Genomic DNA, 12,458 nt, shown 5'->3' on the forward strand with positions numbered 1-12,458 from the left:
CTGGTAATGCCTGGCTCTATGATGAAAGCAAGTTGGCCAAGCATTCCACATTAAAACAGGGCAAGACATTGATAAGGCTGTTTCAACAAATGCTCCAGCCAGAATTTATCTTTTTTTTTTTTTTCTTGAGACAGATTTGTTGCTTTGTAGTCCAGGGTTTCCCACAAGTTGCTAATGAGGCACAGGGTGGCCTCAAAAAATAAAAAAAAATTTTTTTTGAGACAGGGTCTCACTAGATAGTTCAGGCTGGCCTTGAACTCAAGGTGACCCTCATATCTCAGCTTCCCAAATATGGAGATTGCAGGAATGCACCACCAATTCCAATAGGCCTCAAAGTTTTGATCCTATTTTGGCCTCCAAAGCACTCAGATTTTATCTTATATAACTCTGCAAATGGTTTTAGGGCAGAACACACACAAAGTGCTGCTTAAATCTTAAGTTGCATTTTATTGCGGTTCATGAAAAAAATTACATGTAGGTTACAAATTCCAAACCTGTCATTACTTCCTAGCTGGTTTTGTGCTTTAATTTTCTATTCCTTGAAAAAACAAATAACTTGTCATAAGAACTTAAATTGAAATCAATTAATGTGTATAGTGCTTAGGATTAAAAAAATCACGACTAGAGTTTTTTTAAATGTTGTAGGTGCTCAATAAACTATAGTCACTGAAACTGTGGGGATTAAAATAAATATGAGGATTCCCAAAGAGTTTGACATAGTAGATATTTCTGTGAGTCTGTTTCCCTTCAAGAAAACACCTTCTCTCTTCTTATAAGCTGTTCTTTAGACACAAATGCCCTCCCAGTGTGGTCCACTGGCCTGTCTCTATAAACAACGGGCAGTGGCCAGAGTCCCTGTACTGAGTATGAGATGAAGAAACACGGGGTCACCAAATGAGACACAGAAATGTTAGGAAGAAAACTGGCTGACAATTTAAATACAAGACTACCTCCCCCTTCTTAGGAGACAGCCGTGTAGACAGGCTGTCAGAGACCTCAGTTAGAGGAATAGAGACATTAGGACATAGGCTGAATACGTAAGCCTCACAGCTTAATTTCACATAAAGATATAGGTACTAGACATTTTAGGGATAAAAGGTTAACAAGCATCTCTAGGTACAGGACAGTTTACAATAAAAAATAAGCAGGCAGGGAACTTGTAATGATTTAACTCATCCACCTACTACAAACTAAAAGGTAAAAGGGATCTCATTCGCACCATCTTCCATAGTTGTACACATTTAAAAATGATAGTCGGGTCGGGATTTGGCTCAGTGGTTCTGCTGCCTGCCTTGCAAGCACAAGGGCCCGAGTTTGATCCCCAGCACACACACACACACACACACAAAGAGAAAGGAAAAGAAGGAACCCTCTCTGCAAGTGAAAAATCTAGTTTATTTTAGAAACAATTACTTTCTGTGCATATTTTCCCACAACCGCCTTCTTAATATGGCTTAGTATTTTAATTTATGCCTCCACCAGAAAATTAGAAGTGCCTGTACCGCCTCGGAAGATGATAAAAGATGCACAAATAAATGGCCTCTGAGTAAAACACAGACTTACAGGTATGGGCTATGGAGATAAACTGTCCTTTACATGGAAGTACCTGACTCATGGGTCTTTTTCTCATTTGTTTGATACTTTTCTCCATATAAAAGGTTTAATCCAATTTAAATTTTAAAAATGAAATAAAAGAATGTATAGGAGTACCATATACTATCATAATTAATTTATATCAAATGTGGGGTGGATCAGATTACTATTTTGATAAGTGTAACAAGAGGAACTTTTTAACTGAATGGTTACTGTGTAGCTGGCACTGTTATCTCATTTAATACTCATCATAATGTTTTATGAAATGTCCCCATTTTATAATTAAATAAAGTCTCAAAAATACTGGAGAACTTGCCTGAAGTCACACAGTTACTAAGTGGCAAATCCGTAACTCGTGCTCACCACTATCTGACCCATAGGAGTATTCCCATAACTACAATGTAGCTGCTCTAACAGATGAAGCAGAAAGATGCAGCGATCTGGAGAAGTTAGACAACACTAAATAACCATAATTCTGATTCCTGCAAGTATTAAATCATACTTGCCAACTCAATAAACAAATTGTTTTTTATCTGCCAAACATGTATTCAAGCAGAAGCTTTCTTTCTCTCTTAACTCTCTTTTAACTTTATTAGATGCATTCAAAAGCTGGGTCAGAGAACCCTGCCTTACCTGTGCTGCCATCTGCATTCTCCATAGATGGTTTACTGGTTTCTGACGTATTGTTCATTCTTGAGTCTGCAATCAATCAGAAGTGAAAAGGCTTTTTTAAAACCAGGGATAAAGATGAGGTTAAGGAGGCAAATGTGTGGTGTGGCAGAGAAGAGGGTTAATTAATATTATCATCACATGATTCAAGAAGCTGCACGTGTCAGGCTAAAATATAAAATTATAAATAAGTTCCCTGAAGGAAATCCAGGATTCTCCAGACATGAACTTTGGAAATTATCCACAAATTCTCTTTCTAAAGAATTAAGATTCTTCTAACAATCCTAATCTTAAAGTAGAACTCTAACCTGAAAAAATTATTAGTCTGATAGGTAGAAAGAATAAGCACTTTATAACATTAAGTGTATGCTAAAGAAATAAAACTGGGGAAGGGGAAGCACCTAAACAAGTAAAAACCAAAAGCCAAAAACCCCCTTTTTCCCAAATGAAGCATTTTTTTTCCATAAGCAAAGATATTCATTATTTATAACCCTTAACTTCCTAATAGATGGGAGAGTAGCTCAATCTAATAGACTAAAAGAAAACATTTCTAAGAAAAAGACTTCCATCAATGTATTCCTCATCCAACCAAAGTCAAAGTCAAAGTGAGATTATACAATCAAACAAGGCAGTTAATTAAGTAAGTTCTACCTTTTTTCTCCAAGTTAAGAACCATTTAACAGTAGCTATTGGTAAAGAACTCATACTTAAACTATACTATATTTGACTTTTTGACCAAAGGCCACATTTTTTTCAATTGAAAATGTAAATGATTTACATTAGGAAATCAAAACAACAATCATTAGAGGTCCCAATCATATTGATCACAGTTGTATTATCTAAGTGCTTAAGAGATGTAGAAAAAAAATCAGAAATCCTTCTTTCACAAATTTTATCTCCATCTTAGAAGTTGTGCAATAGCTTTTCTAATACAGCTAAGTTCTGTAACTGATGGACTGTCTTATAGGCTTAGGCAGTTCTATTATATCTTAGTTCGTTCTTCAAATTTTCAAAGGCTTAAAATTTTTCTTCAGTCATAAAAAAGGCCAGTTCTACAACTTCCTTCCACCACTGTCCAGAAAAATTTAAATACCATCTGAAAGCATACTAAGGTTTGAAAGGAGCAGGTGTGCAACTTAGTGAAAATCAGCTTTCTGAATGACTTACCCAAAATCTTACAAAAGTTTATTTACAAAGTCCACAACAAATTTAATAGAATAAACCATTAAGAAAGCTTAATGCTTCCTTCAGTGAGTTTTACAGGAAAGCAGAAAAAAGTCAATCAGTCAATATTAAAAAAATGGGTAACAATTTTCTGACATACATAGACATTACAGAAACAAAGTAAGCATAATTCTTAACAAGTCATGACCTTGACTTTGCATAATTCATATGATTTCTACATCTATAAATAAAAAATTATGTAAGTATTTTATGTAAATCTTCTAAGGGCCTACCATATTGTCAAGAGCTTTATGAGCATTTAACGAAATTACTTCAAACACATAGAAAAGAATAAAATGAGGTAATTATGAAGTCAGTTCTGCCTTTTTCTGATTAAGTGTGCAATGATGGGAAGACTTTCGATGAAATAAGTATTCAACATAATTTCTGATTGTAAAATAACTTTTAAAAATATCCCCCAAAGATATCTTCTTTTCATTTCTTGAATTCCCAACTTACTAAATGTAAAAGAATAAGTACCAATGTAAATTCTTGGTATCAGACTTTTTTTCCCTTTCTAGGCAATGCAAAAAATACAGGTCTATTCCACTGGGCTGACTTTACACAATGAATACAATATACAGTCTACTAGCTGTTACTGCACTGAATTCTTGACATCAATTTGTTGTCGGTGCCAATCACCCTTTATATAGTGATTTGTCCTGTAATGGACAAATATTACTACTACCTTGGATTTAGGCCACAGGCATTTTGCATTAGAATTTAAACATTTTCAGAATGTCAGCTTACTGTACTTTATCCTCCTTGGCAAATGTAAAAGTGATAAAAGCAGCCTCAGTTTTCAAGTGGGGAAAAAGACACACAAGGAAAAAAAAAGTTGTAAGTTTTAAAATGTAAAATAGCCAACTCCTGGAGTTCAGATCATCTGTGTTTCCTGATGACTCAGTGACTTAAAAAGTATTCAGTAATTCTGCATATAAATAAAACTTCATACAAAATATAGCCACCACGGGCCATCCTATGTCTAAATACTAAAGTGCCTCAATCTATTTTAATCACCAAAGACAGTTTATATGTTTAAACAGGACATCTTCCTCCCTAAAAGGCTTGTGATTCTACGCAAAAACCTTTAAAAATCGGCTTTCCATACCTAAAACTTCAGTGTTCTGAAGAACATTGTGGGATTTTAGAAGTAAAAACGAAGACTAAATCTTAAGACAAAATCTGAAAACAGCAAATCATTTCTAAAATGTAGAAATCGATTAACACATGTAGTACAGTCACTACTGTAATTACCCTCTGTATTAATATTTATGGGAGCAATTCTGCGCTATGGTTCCACTTTATTTTTCACTGAGCATTTTTGTATGAGACATTCTCATTAGGTATGCAAAAACATTTTATTAATATGTACATATTACTTAAGTACAGTTTACAGTTTGACTTAAAATGTTCTGAGCTACATGAAAGTTCCCCACAGAAACTCCCCAAGAGCAAAAATGTCTTCCATTGAAGCTGAACTCTAAATTCACACTATTTACTGAAAATACTGCACCCTCTGAACCAGAAGAGCTGGTTGTTAGGGAGAGACCTACAGCAAACTCTGATGCCTGTGCTGCGCAAATGCTTTCCACAATCCACCTCTCCCCCTCCCGGGCTGGTTGCATATGTGATTAAGCATTTATGCATAGTCAACCCCACACATGCTATTTCCATATTAAAGCTCTAACAACGAACTGAGCTGGTACCCACCTAGAATACAGTCACTGCAGTCCAGCATTGCTGAGAAATCTTCTAGAGATGAAATGAAGACAGTCCAAAGCAAGAAGAAACAGGTATCGGTCTGGGGCAGGGAAAGCAGGTACTACTATTTCTAACAAATCTGCAGTATGTTCTTCAGAGAGTAAGGGTGTGGGGGGAGTGGAAAGTGGATTAACGGGAGAAGCAAAATACAACTTCAGTTACACCATAGCAATCTTCAACTGAATAAGGAAACTTCAGTTGCTCAGAGGAGTTTTAGTCTCTCCTACCAGCTAGGACTGACATTGTCAAGGCAACTGAAGCATGAAAAGTTCCCCTTTTTGTAATAAAATAGAAACAAAGATTGCAGCTGGCAGTTTCCATAATGAAGCTTAATCAGTATGCGTGTGATTAGGGCCTTATGCAAATCTCTCCTCGTTAGCACAGCAGCCAGCACTTTGAAGTCCGGGAACAATTCATTTACAGAATACACTGAAAGCACTCCCTGCATAATTTAAATCATTACATAAATATTTATCAGCTTATTTGCATATTAATTGGCAGTGCATGAAGGGAAAAATTATCTCCTGAGTGCCAGCATAATAATTAGAAGGATAAAATGAGATTTCTTCCAATGGCCTGGCTTCTTGGACCTAACTTGAGATAGTACCAGGGGAGAAAGGAGGGACAGGAGAGAGTTCTGTTGAAATGCCACTGAAATGACACGTACAAATTAGAAACAACTCTACAGACTTAAGCACCTTTAATCTTATTCCTGCTGGCAACAATGACTTCAGTAATAAGAGGATTTGCAAAAAGCTTTCTACACAATCCAAATAATCCCAAGGAAACAATTAGCAAGGTAGAAGCAGAACACAGGGCTGTCAAGATGGTGCTAGTCTACTGATGGGGAATTTTCTAGTTATTAACACACACCGTCAGGAGAAAGTTCTCCTTACACACAGCAATGGTATAAATGCAGAAGCAAGGCAGAGGGCATGAAGTATCTTTGAGAGGACAAAAATTCATTATCTACAAATCTTTTTCCACTATCAAATGAACATGATAGATTAGCTGAATGCTACATATTATGGCACTTTCCTCTTCCCATCAAACCAATTTCACATAGACTGTCACTCAGAATATAGATCCTAGAAAAATTGGCCATGTAAACTGGACTTACTTAGTATTCTCAAGTAGATTTCACTTAATGGGCCATTCTTACTTAACAACATGTTTATTCAATTTAAAGTGAATTTATAAGGTGAACCATCAATGTAAAACCTCTCAGACATTATAATATTGAAGAAGTGTAACTCCCAAACTTACTAGATATCCGAAACATGAGTTCCTGTTCTTTAAAAATCGAAGAATGAATTCTAGGAACAACAGAGGTTAAGAGTAGGAAACTTTTACTGAGAGAAAGAAAGCTTCTGAGACAGAAGGGGGACCAGAAAGTGGCTGTGCGCCCACCCCACTTCTCAAAGATATTTTATACAGCCAAGCCATGTGGTAAGGCGGGTACAAAGTGGGACAAAACTTTAAGACCCAATGGAAAATTACAAGGCGGGCATGAGGTGGGGCAAAACCATGACCAACCAATAAGTTTACAAGAACAGTCACCCCAGGTAATACTGATTAAATGGGGGTCAAATGGGGGGCAAGTCACGTAGCAAGCGTACAAGGATTTTCAGTGAGGGTGGGGTCAGGGATATTTCCTGGAAAGGCTGGGTTAAGACCTTGGCCCCCTACCCAGGTGATAGATCCCTATTTAGAATATCAATCAGTGCTATTTATTCCCAGGGGAAGCACATGGGTATAGTAATTTCTCTCCTTTTACAATTCTGGCCACAGTGAATGTGTCTTTATTGTCCTTCATGTTGGCGCCTTGCTGGTTGGCTCCTGGAGGGTGGGCCTGTCTAACTGCCTACAAGAGATCTAATTAATTTACCAATCTGCAAAAATATGACATGATATCCTAATCATCACAGACAATTCAAGAGAAGATACATACCCCCTCCCCCACAAATAGGCACAATCTCCTTTTTAAGAATAAAGAAACTGAGGAACAGAGAAATAAAGGGCTTTTTACCCAGTATTACATTAATAATTTGGAGTTAGGATTTAAAACCAGATTTTGCTGACATCAAAATCTGAGTTCTTGGCTGTCATTATACATTATAGATGAGTTTCACATTCAGGAAAGTGGGGGTGGGGGTGGTGTCTAAAGAGCAGAATAAAATGGCTTGTTTTCAGTATAGCGAGGAAAGAGACTAATAATTGGTGGCAAAAACACTGTGTACACTAGATATAAGGAGAGTTCTCGAAATTGTGATTCTATTAACAACCTTTTATTTAGAGCCTGTCTTCAAGTACGCCAGATACCTGATTTTTGTACGTAGCTTTCCTCAGCATTAAAGTTGAAATTAAAGTTGACATGTATATAAGGAAATGAAAGACAAGATTTTGATATTTTAAAAAGATTTCCTTGCAAGTCAATAATTTGCAAAACAAAATACTTTCCTTAACTTAGGTCAGTATTCTATTTATATTGCTAGTTTTTCTATTTTATGGAATCATAAAATGCATATGAAGAGAGTCTGCAGGAGAAACTTAACACTGCCATTGAGTGCCTGAGACCTGTCTAAGCTCCTTCCTTCCTGGAGTCCTCCTGTCTCATAATCCCTCCCTTCCCCCCTGCTGTGAGATAGGTGTGTCAGGCTACTCAGCCTGGAGAAGGCTTGAATGAGGCAGATGTGCCACAGGAGACAGGAAGTCACATGATAAATATGGGATACCCTCGAAAGCATCAATTTTATTCAATAATAATTCATATCATTTGGTATTAAAATAAGCAAGAGTATACTATAGAACAGTATACATTCTAAATGAGTAGAACATGTTGGACTGTACAAGTTCTGCTTGGTGGAAGAGAAGCAATGGTGAATGGATCTAGAATATAAAATCGAGTGTTTCATTCCTTCCTCTTTAATATTCACACAATTTTTGATGTATTGCTTGCACTTACAGACTATCTCTGCAACTTACCATCTGTATTTTTACACTTTATATAGTAGCGCTTGGAAAATATCTGCCAGCTTGGTCTTTCATATATCAGGTAGGACTGATGTGGAACTACAGTCAATTACTGTTTGCTGGTGAGTACAACACAGAGGTAGCAGCACCTTCATATTGTAATTACCTCTCTGCTCAGGCCAAGAGAGTCCCTGGTCTCTGCAGAGTGGTGAGGTGGTGGCTCACCAAAGCACGCAGGCAGTGCTCTCCTCTGACATAAAGCTCACCCAGGCACCTGACTTTGCTATAGCGCTATAGAAAATCCCTTCCTGCCACCCTTGAAGTAGGCACTCTTGGAATCCTGGAAGGAAAGTTTAAATACTGAAGAGTTATCCAAACCTCTATAGATGGACTGGTGGAGGGAGGCCCACCATCTCTCCCCTGTGCTCCCCAACCATGGTCTATTTATATTCAAATAAGGAAAGTACGTGCAATTTTTCCTACAAAGTCTCAAATGTTCATTTCATTTGATCTTCTATCTGAAATATCAGCAAAGAATCACTGGGTTAAAGTAAACCTAAAAATAATACCTTTTGTTAAAAGAAAGAAAATCCATTTCTGAGAAGTTTATGAGATTTCTGGTCATTCACATCACAGCATAATTAATCCAACCCAAGTGTTTTCTTCTAACAACTGGTTTAGGACTTGATTAATGATGAAATTAATGGCAGTCTACACGGGAGAAGAGCCCAATGAAAACTCTAATGAAATAACTTCTGTTTAGCTGACCTGAAGTAAGGGTAGAAGTTAGGGAGTAAGGGTCATAAAAAGTAGAAAGACTAGGAAATAGTATTATATGGAAGGACTAAGAGGTGATAAAAGGGCAAAGTTTGAATTCACATATTTCAAAATTATGCCTTATATTTGATCTTTTCTCTAAAAGGGGGAAGAATTCTAGGATGCACAACTCATGGCTGACACTATTAATACTAAAAGGATTTTACACTTATAAGCAAAGTTTTGAGCTGGTCTAAATCTCATTAGAAATTGGGGCAAAATAGTTGGATTACAAACTAGCATTTTAAAACATACCTTTTGTGTGTGAGTAGAAGCGAGGGCAGAAAGCACTCTACCTGGTCATGTTCCATATAGCCATTTGTTCATGGTTTTGTACGGACTGCACACCTGCTGTAATGGGTGGAAATGTCTGGCTCAATGACCATGCCCTGTCACCACCTTCTTTCAGTCTCACAGTGGGATGGGCCCCTAGGCATCTCCACAGTTCACCAGCACCCCCACCTCAGGACCCAGGGCCTCATGAATATTATTAGGCAAGAGTTCTACCATTGAGCTACATCCCCAGCCCTCCTAGGAGCCTTTTAAATCTTTGACTCTTTTTAAACTGTCACTACTTTAGTGTCCAACTAACTTGCTTACAGAAAACAAAATGACATTGCTTCAGCCAACATTCAGTAAAAATATTTAGAATGTTAAGAACTGTAAATTTAAAAAACCCATTCCAAAAAACCTGTCTTCCATATGCAGTTTAAATTGGTGATGGACATCAATGCCACCGTTCTTCTGCACTGTATCACAGTACATGAGAATGACACCCTCTGAGGCTGCAATATGGGACTCTCAGTGCTTATAAAAAATTATTTTTAAATATAAAATGGGGTTCCTACAAAATCTAGATGGGTAACACCAGTAAAGAAACGTACTCTATCAATTTGGCTATTAAGCAGTGCCAAATAACAAGCAATCTTAAGAATAGTTTCATTTTATAAAAAGTAAACTGAGGCTTAGAGAATGACCACAGGGTCACACAGCTACTAGCTATTAAGAGGCAGAGAAGTGCGGGGCAGGAAAAGAAAACAAATAAGGTATCACAAGAATAAAATCAAATACATGCAAAACCTCCTATGAAACTGAAATCTGAGCAGTCGGTCAATTAATCAAAAGTTTAGCTTAAATGAAAAAATGTTATATACATAAAACATTTCATTTTAACCCAATGCAAATATTCATTCATCACTCTCTGCTGTTAGAGCAAAATCTTTCTTTGAGTTTGGATCCAACACTAAAGCTTTTCACTGACAAAAGTTACATATGTGTACAGAATAAATGTTAAAAAAAATCAAGAAAAGTTCTCTCCATGAAACAATGCACTCTGATGTTTTAATATATAATATTTCTTTCTTTTTTTGCAGCACTAAAGATAGAACCCAGAGCATTACACGTGTTAGGAAATGTCTTATCACTGAAGTATATCCTAGCCCAACTTTATAACTTTTTTTTAAACTGCTGATTTCATCTCACTAAAATGACTCCATGACAAACCGAAAAACAATTTAAAAAGTGAAGCAAGAACTTAGAAGAAACGAAACAATCTAACTGCGGAATTCACTTAGCTTCCCTCCCTTCTTCCAGAATAATTTATCCCTAATATTGTACAGTTCACTTGCAAATGTGTAATCTGACAGTAGTTTTTAATAATTACTTTTCATTAAAATTTTTTGAAACAGTCAACTTGTTTTCAAAAAAATGTAGCTTTTACTTGGTTTATATAAATTGTGCAATTAAATAAGTAGTACGCAAACAGGCCCGGGAACATAAACCAGTAAATGATTCTTGGAGCAGACAGAGACACATGCTAAGGAGTAAGCACTCAGCATGCTGAAGGGTTTCAAGCAGGAACGCTAACAAGTCATTTAAGTGGAGGCATGGTAAGAAAGAGAGCGTACAAGAAAGCGGTTAGTATTAAATGGTACATGCTAGTCTCTTCTTTAACTGGTGCGGTTAGTTTCACAGCCATTTATACAACTTATGCATTGTTTGACCTAACACTCTAGCAGCCTTTACAAGTAAATACATTTATTTTAGAAGTAAGAAAAGGAAAAAAAGGAAACATATCATTACAAACTCTAACATGAGCTTGGCACGATGGTGTATGCCTCTGACCCCAGTAGAAGGACTGCAAGTTTGAGCACAGCTCTGGCAATTTAGCCACTTAGTGAGACCTTGTCTCAAAATAAAAAATACAAAAAGCTCTGGGGAATATAAAAAGTCTTCAGTTCAATTCTCAATACACACATAGACACACACCCCGATCCCGAATTTCTTCACTGCAAAAGCTTTATAGAATCTATTTAAGTCTAACTACTGTACTGAAGTGTCCAGTTTATCCTACATTGTCCTCTTTTTTTTTTTAACCTCTACAACTGTCTTCTCTTCATTCTGCAGTTTTGCTAAGTCATGCATTAATTCATGAGTACTGTATTTACTAAGCACTGCCAGGCACTGCGCTAGGAATAGGGGATACAATGCCGAACCTCAGAATGCTTATCACCAAATAGAAATATTAAGTAATCACCCAAATATGTAATTACAAACTGTGATGATTTACATAGTAAAAGAATAGGTGAATCAACACAGGCCTATAATTTGTCTTGACATCCTAGGCTAATGTTAGAGTTCCACTAGTTTAACAACTGGAATATGGCCTTTTATGATGCCTTTCTTAAGTCTATGGAAAAAAAAAAGGGCTTTATTTTGCTTAAGTTCTATGCTACATTGATTATTCTCACCCATCCTTTGAACTGTTTTATTTCTGATATTGGAAACTTATGTCTTCTTTCTTTTTATCTTATACTCTGACTTCCTGAATTTTTGTGCCAATACAAGAGTAATAAATATCCCAGAGTTCTACATGAGATAGAAATTAAGACATTATTCCTCCATTCAGCTAATTAAAAGTGTACTTCGGAATGATCAGATGTTTAGTAACATGTCTTAAAAATACATGTGGCAAACATTCCATAAACATTGAGCAACCCTCAATCTATCTAAAGAGTCCTTCCTTCTATATATCAGTTTGTGAAAAGTTTGCCGATCCTGTAAATCAGGCTCAAAAACTATGGCCTTGTATCTTTCTTCAGTCTTCTAGTTGGGAAGTAACTCTTTGTTCCTTTGCAAGCTTATAGCAATTATTGCATCTCTCTCTTGTTTCTGACTTATTTAGAAACAATTAGAAATTCACAGGAATTTGTAAGACAGATCCCAAGTATCCTTTACCAATTTCCCCCACTGGTTACATCTATATCACAAGGAAACTGATGTTGGTATAAAGCCGTGATGGTGAACCTTTTGAAACTTTCAATGATACAAAAGCCTATTGTGGCATGCCTGTTAGAGGTTTGCCACCACTGGTATAAAGTGTGTTTATAGTTCTATGCTGTCACATGTGTAGATTCATA

The 12,458-nt window shown here is 36.5% G+C and overlaps 1 protein-coding gene across 5 annotated transcripts in view; it reads right to left on the reverse strand.

Moving 5' to 3' along the window:
• Pou2f1 (POU class 2 homeobox 1) overlaps nucleotides 1-12,458 on the reverse strand; it is a 153,127-nt gene that overhangs the window by 62,596 nt on the left and 78,073 nt on the right. For 4 of the 5 annotated variants that reach the window (XM_010633948.1, XM_033765675.1, XM_010633946.3 and 1 more), the window contains exon 2: nucleotides 2,227-2,292. In XM_010633948.1, coding sequence (XP_010632250.1) covers nucleotides 2,227-2,284 — 58 coding nt within the window. In that variant the 5' untranslated portion in view covers nucleotides 2,285-2,292. Of the gene's footprint in view, nucleotides 1-2,226; nucleotides 2,293-5,199; nucleotides 5,246-12,458 lie in introns of those variants that run through there. The other variant, XM_010633944.3, reaches the window with a different exon arrangement.

The sequence above is a fragment of the Fukomys damarensis genome, unplaced genomic scaffold, assembly GCF_012274545.1.
Source record: "Fukomys damarensis isolate Sample0158 unplaced genomic scaffold, DMR_v1.0_HiC HiC_scaffold_19, whole genome shotgun sequence".
Lineage (NCBI taxonomy): Eukaryota > Metazoa > Chordata > Mammalia > Rodentia > Bathyergidae > Fukomys > Fukomys damarensis.